Below are 13,174 nucleotides of genomic sequence, written 5' to 3'. Positions count from 1 at the left end.
GGACCCTCAGGTGAACAGAATAATTTCACGCAGCGACGTCAGTGACGGCGTCTATGTTCACATTTAGAGAGTTTTATAGAGGAAGCCTACGCAGTCACCTTCCGTATACGTAATGAGGTAACGTGTTCACACTTGCGCACGCGCTGCACGCAGAGCCAGGTTCTACGCACGTACGCGCTACTTCACGCGTACTCTAAGCGGTTACGTGCGCAGTATACACCTCCCTCCCAAGCAGCACAACATATTAGCCCAATATTGGCTGGATATTGGCAATACGGTGTCCGACCAGTATTACCGATCTCCAGCCAATACTGTGCCACGATGTTGTACGGCTTGGGCTATTGTATCGCGCCGTATAAGGTCACGAATCACCGTTATCATTCGTAACTCTCACACGTGACCTCCGCAACGCGAAATGAATTGCCTGTACTGAAATCAGCACCTGGCACGGGCTCGAAAAAGAATCACGCGTGCGAGTCGCGTCGAATCATTACTACCAGCGCCTGCAACTTTCTCTGTCGCCCTGCGCAGACGTTCTAAATATACAATTACCTGAATCCTGTCCTTGCATTCCGCGACGAAATTATTTATTCTAAACACACGCGAGGAGACAAAGAGAATGTTCTCCTTGGGGAGCATCGAGCAACATCTCGCGATCATGGATAGCGCGGTCTCTCCGCCCTGCTTTTGATATCCTGCTTTCTTTCTCAATCCTTGCCAGTCTCCTTGAACGGCCTTGGGTAATTAGTGCACCGTCGCCGGAGGCTTGGGTGCGGAAACTGTATTCAGAATGTTCCTAAGGCACAATTGCTTCTTGCATGGGAGTAATCTTGGCTCACTCAATCGCATGCACGCGCTCCAAGGTCGCTGACAGCGATGGACGGAAGATTTTTTTTTTCGGGCTGTGGCGAGTATTATTCAATTTTTTCGAATACCGAATCGGTTTTTTCTTTTTCCATTCGAATTACGAATCAAATCGAATATCAATGCAATAGCATTTGAATTGTTCTTAAGCTGCGCTCGTAAGCCCCAATTTTGGTAGTGGGTATCCAATAAGGGTAGTCGGGGTAGTATCTTAGTTACCCATCCATCTTGAATTGCCTCGTTGTCTCCATGCCTGTGTCCTTGTGTGTTGCTACTCTTCTAACTAAGATGCCCCCAAAACGACAGAATACTGGGAAAAATCAAAGGCTGCCTGTGAAGCCTTACGTGTTTCATAGGTATGTGATTCGGTTTTAAAATTGCTAATCGCACAGGTTCAGTTATTCTACAGCTAAAAGTGCACTGCGCAAGGTCTCTGACACAGCGGAATCTGCGGCGTGCATTGTGTCTAATCCGGTATCGTTCCAGTAATGCGCTTCGAGATAGAGCGGGTCTCGTGCGTGCTTTGAATGTACAGTCTTGTGCAACGCGATATGAAGCATTATGGAACTCAAGTGGTTCTAACAAGAGACTGCAAGGGCTGCTTTATCTTCTACTTTTGGGTTGGCACAACTGAATGGGTGGATGCATGTTTCAAGGAAGCTATGGATAAGGCTTCAAAAATGATGGCTATGGCTATGGCTATGGCTTCACAAATGGTGGCTATGGCTATGGATATAGTTTCACAAATGATGGCTATGGGTATCTCCTTCTGTCCACGTCTGTACGTCCTTCATAGCTACAGTTGCTTCGCGGCGTTAACACGGACTCAAAAGTTCCACACATGTACACCTGTTTACTCCATATAGCACTAAAGGCTGACTGTTCAGCGACCACTTGAGATTGAAAGAGAAAATGAAGGGTAAATTGAAAAAATAAATAAATAAATAAATAATAATAAGATGTAAGATATAAAGAAAGGGTAAAGAGGGACAGGGAGTGAAATTACTATAAAGCGACGAAGCCGGGTAGGTTCCATGCACTTTGCTAAACTGAATTCCGTTATTCATTGGAAATTTGCGTCCACCTCAATGTCCCGGATATATTTGACTATATAGAGCACGAAATGCTCGTTGCCTGCCGCGTGGGTGCCACGGCCCTAGAATTTTGACTGCACGCGACGCCGGGGCTTGTCCAATATCCGTAGGATGTGTCTTCATTGCCATCGCTGCCAAAATCGTTACAATGTGTTACACTACATTACGCAGTTGACTTGGATTTTAAACTTGGCAACGCGTGTTCGACTGAGAGATCAAGTGCGGTCGTAAAACTGAGGGGGGGGGATGTGACGTCGAATATTGACCCGCCGTTGCTGGCAACACGCGAGTGGGCCAATGTACGACTATATAGCCAGAAAGGTATGGAGGGTGTAGGGGTGTAGGGTTATGGAGGTGAGGTAGGATGAATTGATGAGTCCTGTGAGTTTTTAATTTATTTTATGCCATGTTAGCACCGCGAAGCAACTGTGACAATGAGCGGCGTACAGATTTGGACAGATGGAGAGAGGACAGCAGGAAGGAGCAGGCTTGTAGTCCTAATAGCGTGTGGGCGTGGGTTTCTTAAGTAAACCATTTACTATTTGCCGTATAGGTAAATAAAGTGGACTTAAATGACGTGGGTTTTAAGAAATGAAGACCACATTATACTCTTAGAACTGCACTACATAGCAAACGATGTCACTCTGTGCAATGGTTAGCCTTCACCGTGTTATGCCGTGATGTTGTTTTTTTAAGGTTGCAGGTGTATAGTACGACGGTCATTTATTTTTCTATATCCGGTGGATTTGTCGACAGAAGCATAAATATAGCAAAACGGAAACTCGCACACAGGAAGACACTTTACACACTTGTCCGGATACGCGGGCGTTACGGTTTGGAAATCGAAAGAATGTGTTCCTCGTGGCTATCTCGGGACACTAAACGGTTTCGAGGAATCCTGCTTCGCTCTGCTAACGTCCTCGGTGGTTATATTAGCGTGGGAAAGAAGGAATGAATCACTCTCTCCGTATTCGTTCCATATTCGTTCACCTTGACTTTGTGAAGGGTTGCTGGGAAACACTTTCGGTACTTTCTCCTGATCTCGTCCGACGAAACCCCGCAGCGGGCGATTTACGAAAATAAAACAAAAACTCTGTTCCTTGCGCATGCGCGGAGTCTTGGGCGAGAGAGAGAGAGAGAGAGAAGGGAGGAATCTGAAGGGCATATGCGTAAATGTTTCGCCGAGAGATTATGTATATCATTAGTTAGATGTATAGCGTCTTGTTTTCTTCGAACATCGCATATTATGGACGACGACCAGGGAAATTGTGCATGCTTGCATGTAATTGTGCTTCTTTTCTGATGAGGAATGCCTCATAGCTTATTCTCGCGCTGAATGACATTTTGTCTCGCGGTCCATTGAGGTGTTGTCATTGACTATAGTGTCTGCTGTACGACTATCATGATCCTACATAGCAAATCTGTGATCGTTACAGAAATACCACGCGTCATTTTTAAGAAAGAAGGGTAACATGTACAAAAAAAGAAAGAAAAAAGACAATAAAAAATGCAGATAAGGCTGGTCACAAAAGAACTATACTATAGGATCTGCTACTCTGCATTCATGGGCTGTTAGCTGTTATCAAATGAGACGGGTTTTACGGAAACGAAAGTGCCCGTACCAAAGACGACAGACAAGTCCTGCACCTGCAAGGAAATGTACCAGAGCTTCGATGGTCAAGCGCTGTAACGGTGACTTGGCCCAATGACAAAGTACCTAGCACTCTCAAATTCAAAGGACTTTTTGTGACCTTGCCTGTGGACAAACGCAAACAAGACCGTTGTCGTATGTGGACAGCACACTGCAGAAGGACGTGCTCCATATCCGGAAGCGTACTACAGGTAATACAGAGTGAGGTTATTTTTCCTCATTTCATACATCGAAAGCGGGGCATTAGCAACATTTAGTCGTACAGCCGGTGTAGTAAATATGCTCGTGACCTCGTCAATACAACGAGGTATGAAAAACTCCATAGCGCGGTCTGTGGCTCTGTAGGCATCTGCAGCTACCAGATATCGGAGATAAAGTTTTCGACAAAATGCAGAGGCGATAAAGAGTGTCAGACCGGAAAGATTGAAATACGGCATTCGTCGAAAACTCGACACAGCGGCTCGGACCGAACCCGCGTACCTCTTGAAGATTGTGTTCTGTTGGGCAGTTTTTGTGTCCTGAACCTCATCCATGTACATCCTAGCATATGATGTATTCTCTCGCGTTGGGGTTCCCATAACATGTCTGATGCTGTCTATACTCGCAATCAATTCGTGCGTTTTTCTGGTTCCCGCACATGAGTCACATTGCGTATTTTACACTAAGGAAATGGAGTAGATATACGTATCCACGGTATCCGTGCCACGGCAGACCAGCCCAGGATGAGATAATTACCGACAGACAGATAGTGGGGAAGGCCCAAGCGCTTAGTCCTGAAAACAAAGCCTGGCAAAGCACGCAACTGGAAGGCTCCACGTGCAGCCTGCATGGCCGGAATGTACTCCTCATGGGCAGTTATCCGCATTCTGGCAGGCGCCTGTGGTTTTTAGAATTCAAGGTCTCTTACATTTCCCCTTCAACGTAATTAGATACAGAGCAAACACTTTCGATATTTCTTTGGGGCACGCAGGAGAAAGAAAGCACGTGTCACATAGCACGCCCGGAGCCCTCCACTTCGTATGAGTTTGCGAAAGCAGAATTTCATTTATAACTTGGAAACGCTTCGATATTGTATTGCGAAGCAAACTAGAAGGACAGTGACTGATGCCAAGAGACCAACGCAAATTCTTCGCTCATTTTGTAATGCCTGCTGTCCTTCCTCACATTTTCTTGATAGAAGGAGACCAAGTATTCTTGGGTATTCCGTGTGGGATGCAGGACTGAGCGCGGTAGCGGAACTATTAACAGCTAGTGTTAAAGGAAAGTATTACTAAAACGAAGAAGAAAAAAAAAAAGTGCGCACGGATACGGAAAGAAGATCAAAGAACATATTTCCGGGATGCGGCAGTCGCAAACCGTCTTCCCTTATACCGAAACTATTTTCGTCGCCCTACGTTTTCAAACAGAAGATCAATATTTTTTACTACCTCTCGCCATTTTTCATTTCCCGTATCCCATCCACGTTGCTGCTGGCTTTTCACACGCACGCGCACGCACACTGAAAAATGTGGACTGCGCTCCTTCGATATAAACGTGGGACATTCGAGTAAAAAGAAGACCACGTCTAGCCCGGAGGCATTTCAGCAGATGTAAATGCAAAGAGACTCAGCTTTATCATCGTCTCCAATCGCGAGCTTAACCGTTTTTCAGGAAGTGCGGTTGGAGAGGTCGTTATATTCTGTGGCAGAAACTTCTCGTGACTTCCGCAGGCTTCGGACAAAACAGCGTTCTGTATGGTGCTCCATTTGTAGACTGCACGAATAGTCTAAAGAGACAAGTGAGTTACCTGCTGCGATGCAATACGCTAATGGTTGGAGGTATGACAATGGAATTGAAATTCGAAGCAAGAAAAGCGTGCAGGTGTAGTCTTCATCAACACGAATGCCGGCTATACTGCGTCTAGCACTGGTAGCAGCGTGGTGCATGCTAATGAAAGGCAATAAAGCGAAAAGAAGAGTCGCAGAAAGATGTATGTCAGTCTGTAGCCTTCTTCTGTATGACCTGAACAAATATGAGTTGATGGTGCGTCGAGTCTGTCGGTGAACAGCAGATCATTTGCGCCAAAACATTCACGAGGTCAAAGTCGATTTCATCCACGGTCCTCAAGAAGGTATCGTCGTCCGTGACGTGCCACAAATTGTCAAGGAGTCAGTCCGTGGTGCAGAAGCTGCAGCAATTATAATTGAAAAAAAGAAAAAAAAATTAGAGTCCTCAAGTGGTAAAATATTTCGCTGTGAACTGGTCAAATTCAACAAAACAAAAAAAGAAGAAAAGTACAACGTCTTTAGTCGAAAAGCAACAACTTTCCTGGTCCTCAGTGAGATGCGGTCCTAATCCTGATAGTACTCCCTTATACCGTAGTATCATAGTACCCTTACCCCATAGTACCATAGTACTCTTACCCATTAATACCATAGTAACGTATAGTACCTTCTGCAGCGTATAATTTCACCTTGTATGAATGACACGCTCCTTTTTCTCTTGCGTTTGGTTCTCGTTTTTCTTAGACGCCGTCACGCGGCATCTTGTAATTGTGCGCTCTGGCTGTTGACACACGTTCAACGCCGTCGACTCTTCAATTCCCTCATGTCGATGTGTGCCGATGATAAGGGCAATACAGTAGAGTCGCCCTCGATCACTTTTGTGAAACGAAGCTCCGTACCCTGCTACCTTAGAGAACGAGCTTCACTTTCGGAACTTATCGCCGACCCAGATCACCTCGCCCCGATGATTTCGCAACGGCTGAAGAAAACAGCAGCGTGCCAGGCATGGCTAAACGTTCGGTACGAAACCGTATTTTCCCCTCTGGGCGTCCGAGTGCGAGGAGGGGGAAAGAAAGACCGACCGGCGAACGAGTTGCCCTGCCAATAAGGGACGGAACGATCCTTGAACGAGCACGCGCAAAAACGGTGCGCGACAAATATGGGGTTCGGTTGACGCGCGAATCGCTGTGTAACCATTGTGTGGAACTAGTGGATGTTGTACCCTCTTCGGTTTGGATGTGTGGGGGTCGGCATAATGGAAGGTTTCTGACACGTCGCCCATCCATCATGATACCGGTGAGTGCTTTTACAGTCGGTCGACTTTGTTCGTTCATGGACAATGAAATGCGATCGAATGCCTGCATTCGAAATTTTTTTTTCTTCGCGCTGTTGCAACATCTTTCCATTTCCATTTTATTTTATTTCATGTTTCCACGGTGCTACACAGATCATAGATTGTATACGGACAGAGGTCCCGTAGTTAAAAGTATAGTTACGAGACCTCGTGTTGTATAAGTGTAAAAGCAACTTTCAGAATTAGACGTAACGTGTATTAAGAGAAGAAAAATAATATGGATAATATGGCACATCGTGATTAGCGCAGTAGTAATATGAATCATACAGCTAAGAGATATACACTAGCAAAACAATGTGTTCAACGTTACAATTCAGGGAAAATGAACTGGCGCAAGGCATTTTTGAATGAAATTAAGATGTATGTCTGATGTCAACTTTTTCACAGTCTATCGTTATTCCTGAAGAAGAAACGTATCTTGAGTCTGAAGAAATTGGATCTTTCCGGTACCCCAGACGCTGGGATACATTGTCCTCTTCAGGTTCAAATCCATTAGCTTGCTTTCGCTTACAATATTCGAGTATTATTGGAACTTACAATGTAAATCGTGCAAAGGAGATGAATCTAATATACGTCTTATGTATTGAGAAGTCATCTCGGTATAAGCTGAGTGAGTTGAGCGTGGTATGAGCTGTCTTATCATGACTTGTCCCAGTTTCAGCTGGGCTTTGTACGAGTTCTCCTGGTATGAGCTTGGTGGATGTCATTGATTTGTATCTTTTTTAAAATACTCAAATGAACATCGTAATACGTACTATCGACGGAGACAATTTAATGAGACATGCATCTCTACCAGGAAGTACCCCTGTAATTAACGAGGAGCAGACCCGGCGGCCTAAAATTTATTCATTGAGACCTTCATTAAAGAGGTAGAGAGCCCGCGGCGATTCATTCTGTATAGCGAGCGCTCTGTCCATGTCCCCCTTCCAGACACAAGATTATAGTCCAAGAACGAGATCGCTGGCACTCTCTTGTACTAAAGTATGCTACTATCCGTAACTGTTTCGATTCCTGCTCCGTTCCAGGTCCTCTTGGCTGCGCTGTTGGTCGCGTGTCAATGTGCGCCGGCCGACAGGGACGATCCGGTCCTGTCGCACGGCTACAGCGTCAACACTGGATTGTCTTCCATACTGTACGAGGACTTCTCGCTTCCCCGCATGACTCGCTACACCACTAGCATCAAACACGGCCAACATCAGCATGGCGGTATCTCAGGCCAATTATATCCTCCTGGTCTGCAGTACGGAGACGCTGTGTCCAAAGTCACCGTGTCCTTCGGGAGCCGGATTCCTCCGCTAGAGGGTGCTGTGCCGGGGGAACAGTTTGCTCAAGGGTTGAATCCCCCCGTTCCGAACGGACAGTTCGTGCCAACCAGTGGAACTTCCGGTATACCCGGCGGACTGTACGGAGCTCCGTCGAACGTCGGCCAAAGCTATGGCTTTCGTGCCCCGTCGGGCATCGCCGCGGATGGCTCCTACGTACTTTCCCCCGTCCCAGTGGAGCAGGGACAGCGGTATGATTTTCGTGGCTCGGTCTCCAATCAGCGGCCTCCTACTCTACCCTTCGTCACCCCTGATCCCCCGAGTGATTTTACCAACAAAGGGTACCGGCATAACTTCCGGTATTCCTAGCGGTGGGTCTCTGACCCCAACGTCTGTGCCGTACAACCCAGCCGGGACCCCTGCAACGACAAACGGATACATCGTGCCATCTAACGGGACCTACGTTTCACAACCTGGTGTGCCTCTTATCTACTCACAGGGCCCTCACGACGGACAGGGCATTGGCGTCGGACCTGGAATGCGACCGTACACGGACTTTGCGCAGCAAACGTCCGTACGAGACACAGGTGACGATTTCATACCCCGCGCTTCTCCTCCTCCGTACCTGGATCCTAATACGCTCGTTATACCGAGAATTGCGAACCCCGAAACACCAGTGTTGGATACGGAGGTTGTTAATGCGAGAGATACCTTCGGGGACACCGCAGTATCAACGGAGTCTGGAGTGGACCTAGCACGGAGCAACACTTCCAAGTCCCATAACTGGAACTCGACCGACCCTTTACTGAAAAAGGTGAGCAACTTTAGCCCAAGCTCGCCAGATGCGCCCGGTCCTTCCGAGGGAGCGACTCCGGAACCCACTGACCTGTTGGACGTTTCCGAAAACCATGAAGTGTCAGTGCCGGAGTATAACTTGCCTCCGCGTGTTCGCCCTAAAGTACCAAACTGGACTTCGAAGGACAGTTCCAGAGGCGCCAGTAGTAGGCGCGGGAACTCTGCGGCTCCAACATTGACACGTGCTTCGGAAGATAAGTCCACTCTTAAGGATGAAAGTGCGACCGAAATCCAAGCACGGTCTTCAGCGTCCAAGCTTTCTCCCACACGTTTACAAATTCCAGAATACGTTCTTCAGACTGTGCGTGTGAACGGTGAAACCCCGGATAAATCTATTGAGCGTCCGGAAGTTCCGTCTAGTGGGACGTTTTCAAAGGAGTCTGCGAGTGCATCAGGCTCGGACGGTGCCAAAGGTAGAACTGCTGTACGTCCTACGGGTTCAATTAACAGTCCTCCAACAGCCTCACGGGAGTTGCTCGATCCTGCTAAGATTCCCAAGATACCTTTCAAACGCCGCGTTCCCGCTAAAGTTCTTACCGATCAGATAGTAAATAGTAAGGCGAATTCTGAAGAAGAAAAAAGTGTCTCTGCTACTGCCGTGCTGTCTTCCAGTATGAGGTCCATTGAAGTGGAAGCTTCTAGTACATCGCAAACCGTGCATAAACCTAAACTTACATTGGAAACTAAAAAGCCTTCTACAGGGCTATCTTCAAATAGTCGTGAAGGATCGAAAAATGTTAACGCGGCATCGACAGTTCTTCCTTCTGAGATACTTTCGGTTAATGGCAGTCCGGTAAGCACCCGTATTGTCCCTCTGCCATCTCCTTCGAAAACATCTAAACATTCACACACTCGTACCAACACCGTGACCGACGTAGAGCATTCTGATCCCAACACCACGAGCAGTACACCTTTGGCCCCAACAGCTACTTTGTCCCCAAGTTTCGTAACAGTCGCTTCGACTGTGCTTCCCACCACTTCACCATCTAGAGTAACAACGCCGAGCATGCGGCCGTCCGAACCAATAACCTCTTTACAAGTGCGGAAGAACACCTCCAAAACGGCGAAAAGCTCTTCCAGCAAATCGAGCAAGATGTTTGTGCCAGCTACTTTACTCCCGAAATCTTCAAACACGGAGGAGCACGGAACGATATCAGACACTGGAACTGAATCTGTTATACCATCCTTCGTACCGTCATCCGTTTTATCTTCATCCTTTAGCGAAATGGATGCCACGGCCGTATCTACATCAATTCCGTCCCCTTCCCTATCGTCACTTCGACCTACAGAACCGCAAGGAGATAGTCCGAAGCCGACAAGAACTCTGCATCGCGCTGGTACTGTCAAATCAAACAGCACTAACCTACAGACTCCGGCGAAACATGATAAGACGGCTACGCATTCTTCGATTCAGAGTGCAGATTCAATAAGCACGCTATCTTCAATCGAGTTTGCAAACACATTAGCATTTTCTAGGTCTCCGACAAACGCTTCCAGCGTTGAATCGACACTGACGACGGTGACCTCGTCGCCAGTGATTCGAGATATGAAATCGGTCTCTTCGACGTTTGCATCTCGTAAAGAGAACGGAACTTTAAGTACTACGTCCTACTCTGATTCGAAGCTAGATCCCGCTTTAGCCACACCATCTGCGATGCAGTCGCCATCCAAGGCTTCATCACCGCCGTCTGGTATGCTAAAATCGTCGGTTATCAAATCCAGTATGCATAGCACATTGACGAGCGCTCCAAGCACCACAAAATTCACGGTGCCCCTATCAGCTCTCGCGTCTAGAACAAAGAAAGCCCAACAAGGAACATCATCTCCTGCGGTCGGTCTTGAGACTTCGGACACTTCCCCCAGCGACGCTGTGCAGCTTACATCTACAGTGAGCTCGCAGCATTCCGTGTCCTTACAGTCCTCTGTAACTCCTTCTCTTTCATCTAAGGTAGTACCACGTGCTCGCCTTAGTATCTCATCCTCACCTCCAGAATCCCCTCGTACTAACATACCAGTAGCGTCCCCTACGGTCGTAGACAATATGTCCAAAGTGTCAAAGTCCGCAAGCCTTGCCCCATCCCTCATGTCTTCTACCCCCATTTCATCATCTCCTTCCTCTCGCCTTTCCGACGCATCAGACGTCATTCCGTCTGTCCTGACACCCGTGCCGCATCCTAAAGAGCCTTCCACTTCTATCTCTCCCTCTCGTACCGAACCTACAAAGTTATCTCCTGCAACGAAGGTTGTTCCTCAACAATCATCAAGAAGTACCGGGCAAAATGGTACCCGTGCAAATTCAACCCGACGACCGCGCCCCTCGCATACAACATCTGTTCCAACAACGGTCGTACACACAGATGTACCAACAACTGAGTTTCCTATGGAGCACGCGAATGCTACGACTGGTGCTACAACTCAGGTCTCTGTCCTCCAGTCGAAAAATAGAGCAACAGAGCAGATGACAACAGTCGCAACAGACGTGCCAATAGTTGGGGAGACCCAACCAACAACGAAGTCGTCTATGGAACAAGCGAATGCTACGGCTGATGCTACAACTCAGGTCTCTGTCCTCCAGTCGAAAAGTACAGCAACAGAGCAGATGACAACAGTCACAACAGACGTGCCAATAGCTGGGGAGACCCAACCAACAACGAAGTTGTCTATGGAGCACGCGAATGCTACGACTGGTGCTACAACTCAGGTCTCTGTTCTCCAGTCAAGAAATACAACAACAGAGCATATGGATATAGTCACAACAGACGTGCCAATAGTTGGGGAGACCCAAGCAACGTTGCCAGATGATGATGTCTCGGAGACACAAACGGGACAGGACACTTCGAGAGCCTATCCCGTTCCTGTGAACGACACCGGAGTGTCGCCCGCATTGTCGCAAGGGAACGAACCCTCTGCCACGTCGCCATCACCGGAAACAGACGACAACAGTCCTCCATCTCACCTGCTAGTGTCCAGGAGCATGCCTCTGTGGCCCTTCTTGGCACCACTCCTCTTGCTATTGTTTCTGCCGCCTGCAGTGTGGTTTCTGCTACGCCCCGTCAGGGTGCGTCCGCCGCGTCCCAGGTGGGTTGTGTGAGCAGAAGTGTGCCAACCTGTGTGAAGTGTTCATCAAACAATTCCTCGTTGAACATTATTATTATTATTTTCTGGAGGGCTTTGTGACCCAGACTGTATTAATCAAATTTTACAGTACTTCACCGCATAAACCCACGCTGATCCAACAACATTCAGAGTTGTTATTCAGAATGATATCGTTCACTGTCTCTTGATTTGTTCATAATTGAGGGCGTACGCCTTTTTGTGGCAATCAACATGTATCCGAATTGCTACAAAGGAGCGTACATTCTGAAAACGCAGCTTCACCACGTAGCACGCTGAAGGCCAACCACTGCCAAGAATGGTACAGTTATCAGTCCTGATCTGTGGGAAGCACAGGGCGTACGCCCCTTCTGTGACAATTAACATAATTTCATCAGCCTTCCGGTATCAACAAATCAGGGGAGGTAACCATGCCATTCGTCGTGATGGTTCGATGCGCGTTCTGTTTCAAAGTTCTCTTTTAGGGTACGCCCCCCTTTTATGTACGCCCCCCAGTTTATCATCAAATGAGGACGGATAACTGCACCATTCGGCACAATGATTGGCGCAGGGCGTGTTATGCAGTGAAGTTCTGTTTCTAGAGTGCATATCTGGAGTTGACTGATAAATTATGCTGTGCGTTGAACTTTGCCCCACTTTGGTGTGGTCAGCTGTGTGGTTCGTCGTATGGAATACTGATACGGTGTACATATTATGTATTATATGTATTATTTTGTATTATTGTGTGGTGTGCTACGAGTGTGCACTATAAAATATAAAAGTTTTCCCAGTTGTATTTTTTTAATCGCATGTAGACTCATTTAATCCCCTTGGGCAACGAGCAGTGCAGCGACGAAATCTTCTCTTTTGTTTCTGGCACAGGGCGAGTTAATAATACCTCTATGCGTTCTCCGACAGTTCTATGCCAGCAAGTTTGATATTTCCGATTAGATTCAGCTGGCGCGAGGTGAACCGAGGCCGTGATGTCCCCTCGCACAACAAGAGTAAACCAGACAGACGCCACGTTTGGATGAATGACAGTTCGTGAAGTCTGACACGTGCTCAAACATTGAAGCTCTCAACCCTTACACAGTACAGTGTCCTTTTAATCGTTCCAGTACTTTGTGCCCGGGACATGAACAGGAGTGTTCAGTGTCGCACGTGGATGTGCAGGTGTCGCGCGACGCCATTGACTTCAGTGGATGCATATGAGCGCATGTGAGAACATTTCCGACCAC

The 13,174-nt window shown here is 47.5% G+C and overlaps 1 protein-coding gene across 1 annotated transcript; it reads left to right on the top strand.

The window, feature by feature from the left end:
• The first annotated feature begins 5,512 nt into the window (after positions 1 to 5,512).
• Positions 5,513 to 12,722, top strand: LOC135370683 (mucin-2-like). The gene is made up of 2 exons (XM_064604474.1): positions 5,513 to 6,668; positions 7,752 to 12,722. The coding sequence occupies exon 2, from the start codon at positions 8,161 to 8,163 to the stop codon at positions 11,932 to 11,934; it is 3,774 nt and encodes a 1,257-aa protein (XP_064460544.1). The 5' UTR covers positions 5,513 to 6,668; positions 7,752 to 8,160; the 3' UTR covers positions 11,935 to 12,722.
• The last annotated feature ends 452 nt before the right edge of the window (positions 12,723 to 13,174 follow it).

Source organism: Ornithodoros turicata, chromosome 10 (genome assembly GCF_037126465.1).
Source record: "Ornithodoros turicata isolate Travis chromosome 10, ASM3712646v1, whole genome shotgun sequence".
Lineage (NCBI taxonomy): Eukaryota > Metazoa > Arthropoda > Arachnida > Ixodida > Argasidae > Ornithodoros > Ornithodoros turicata.
Note: the sequence above shows the minus strand (reverse complement) of the source record. Positions and strands in the feature narration are given on the sequence as shown.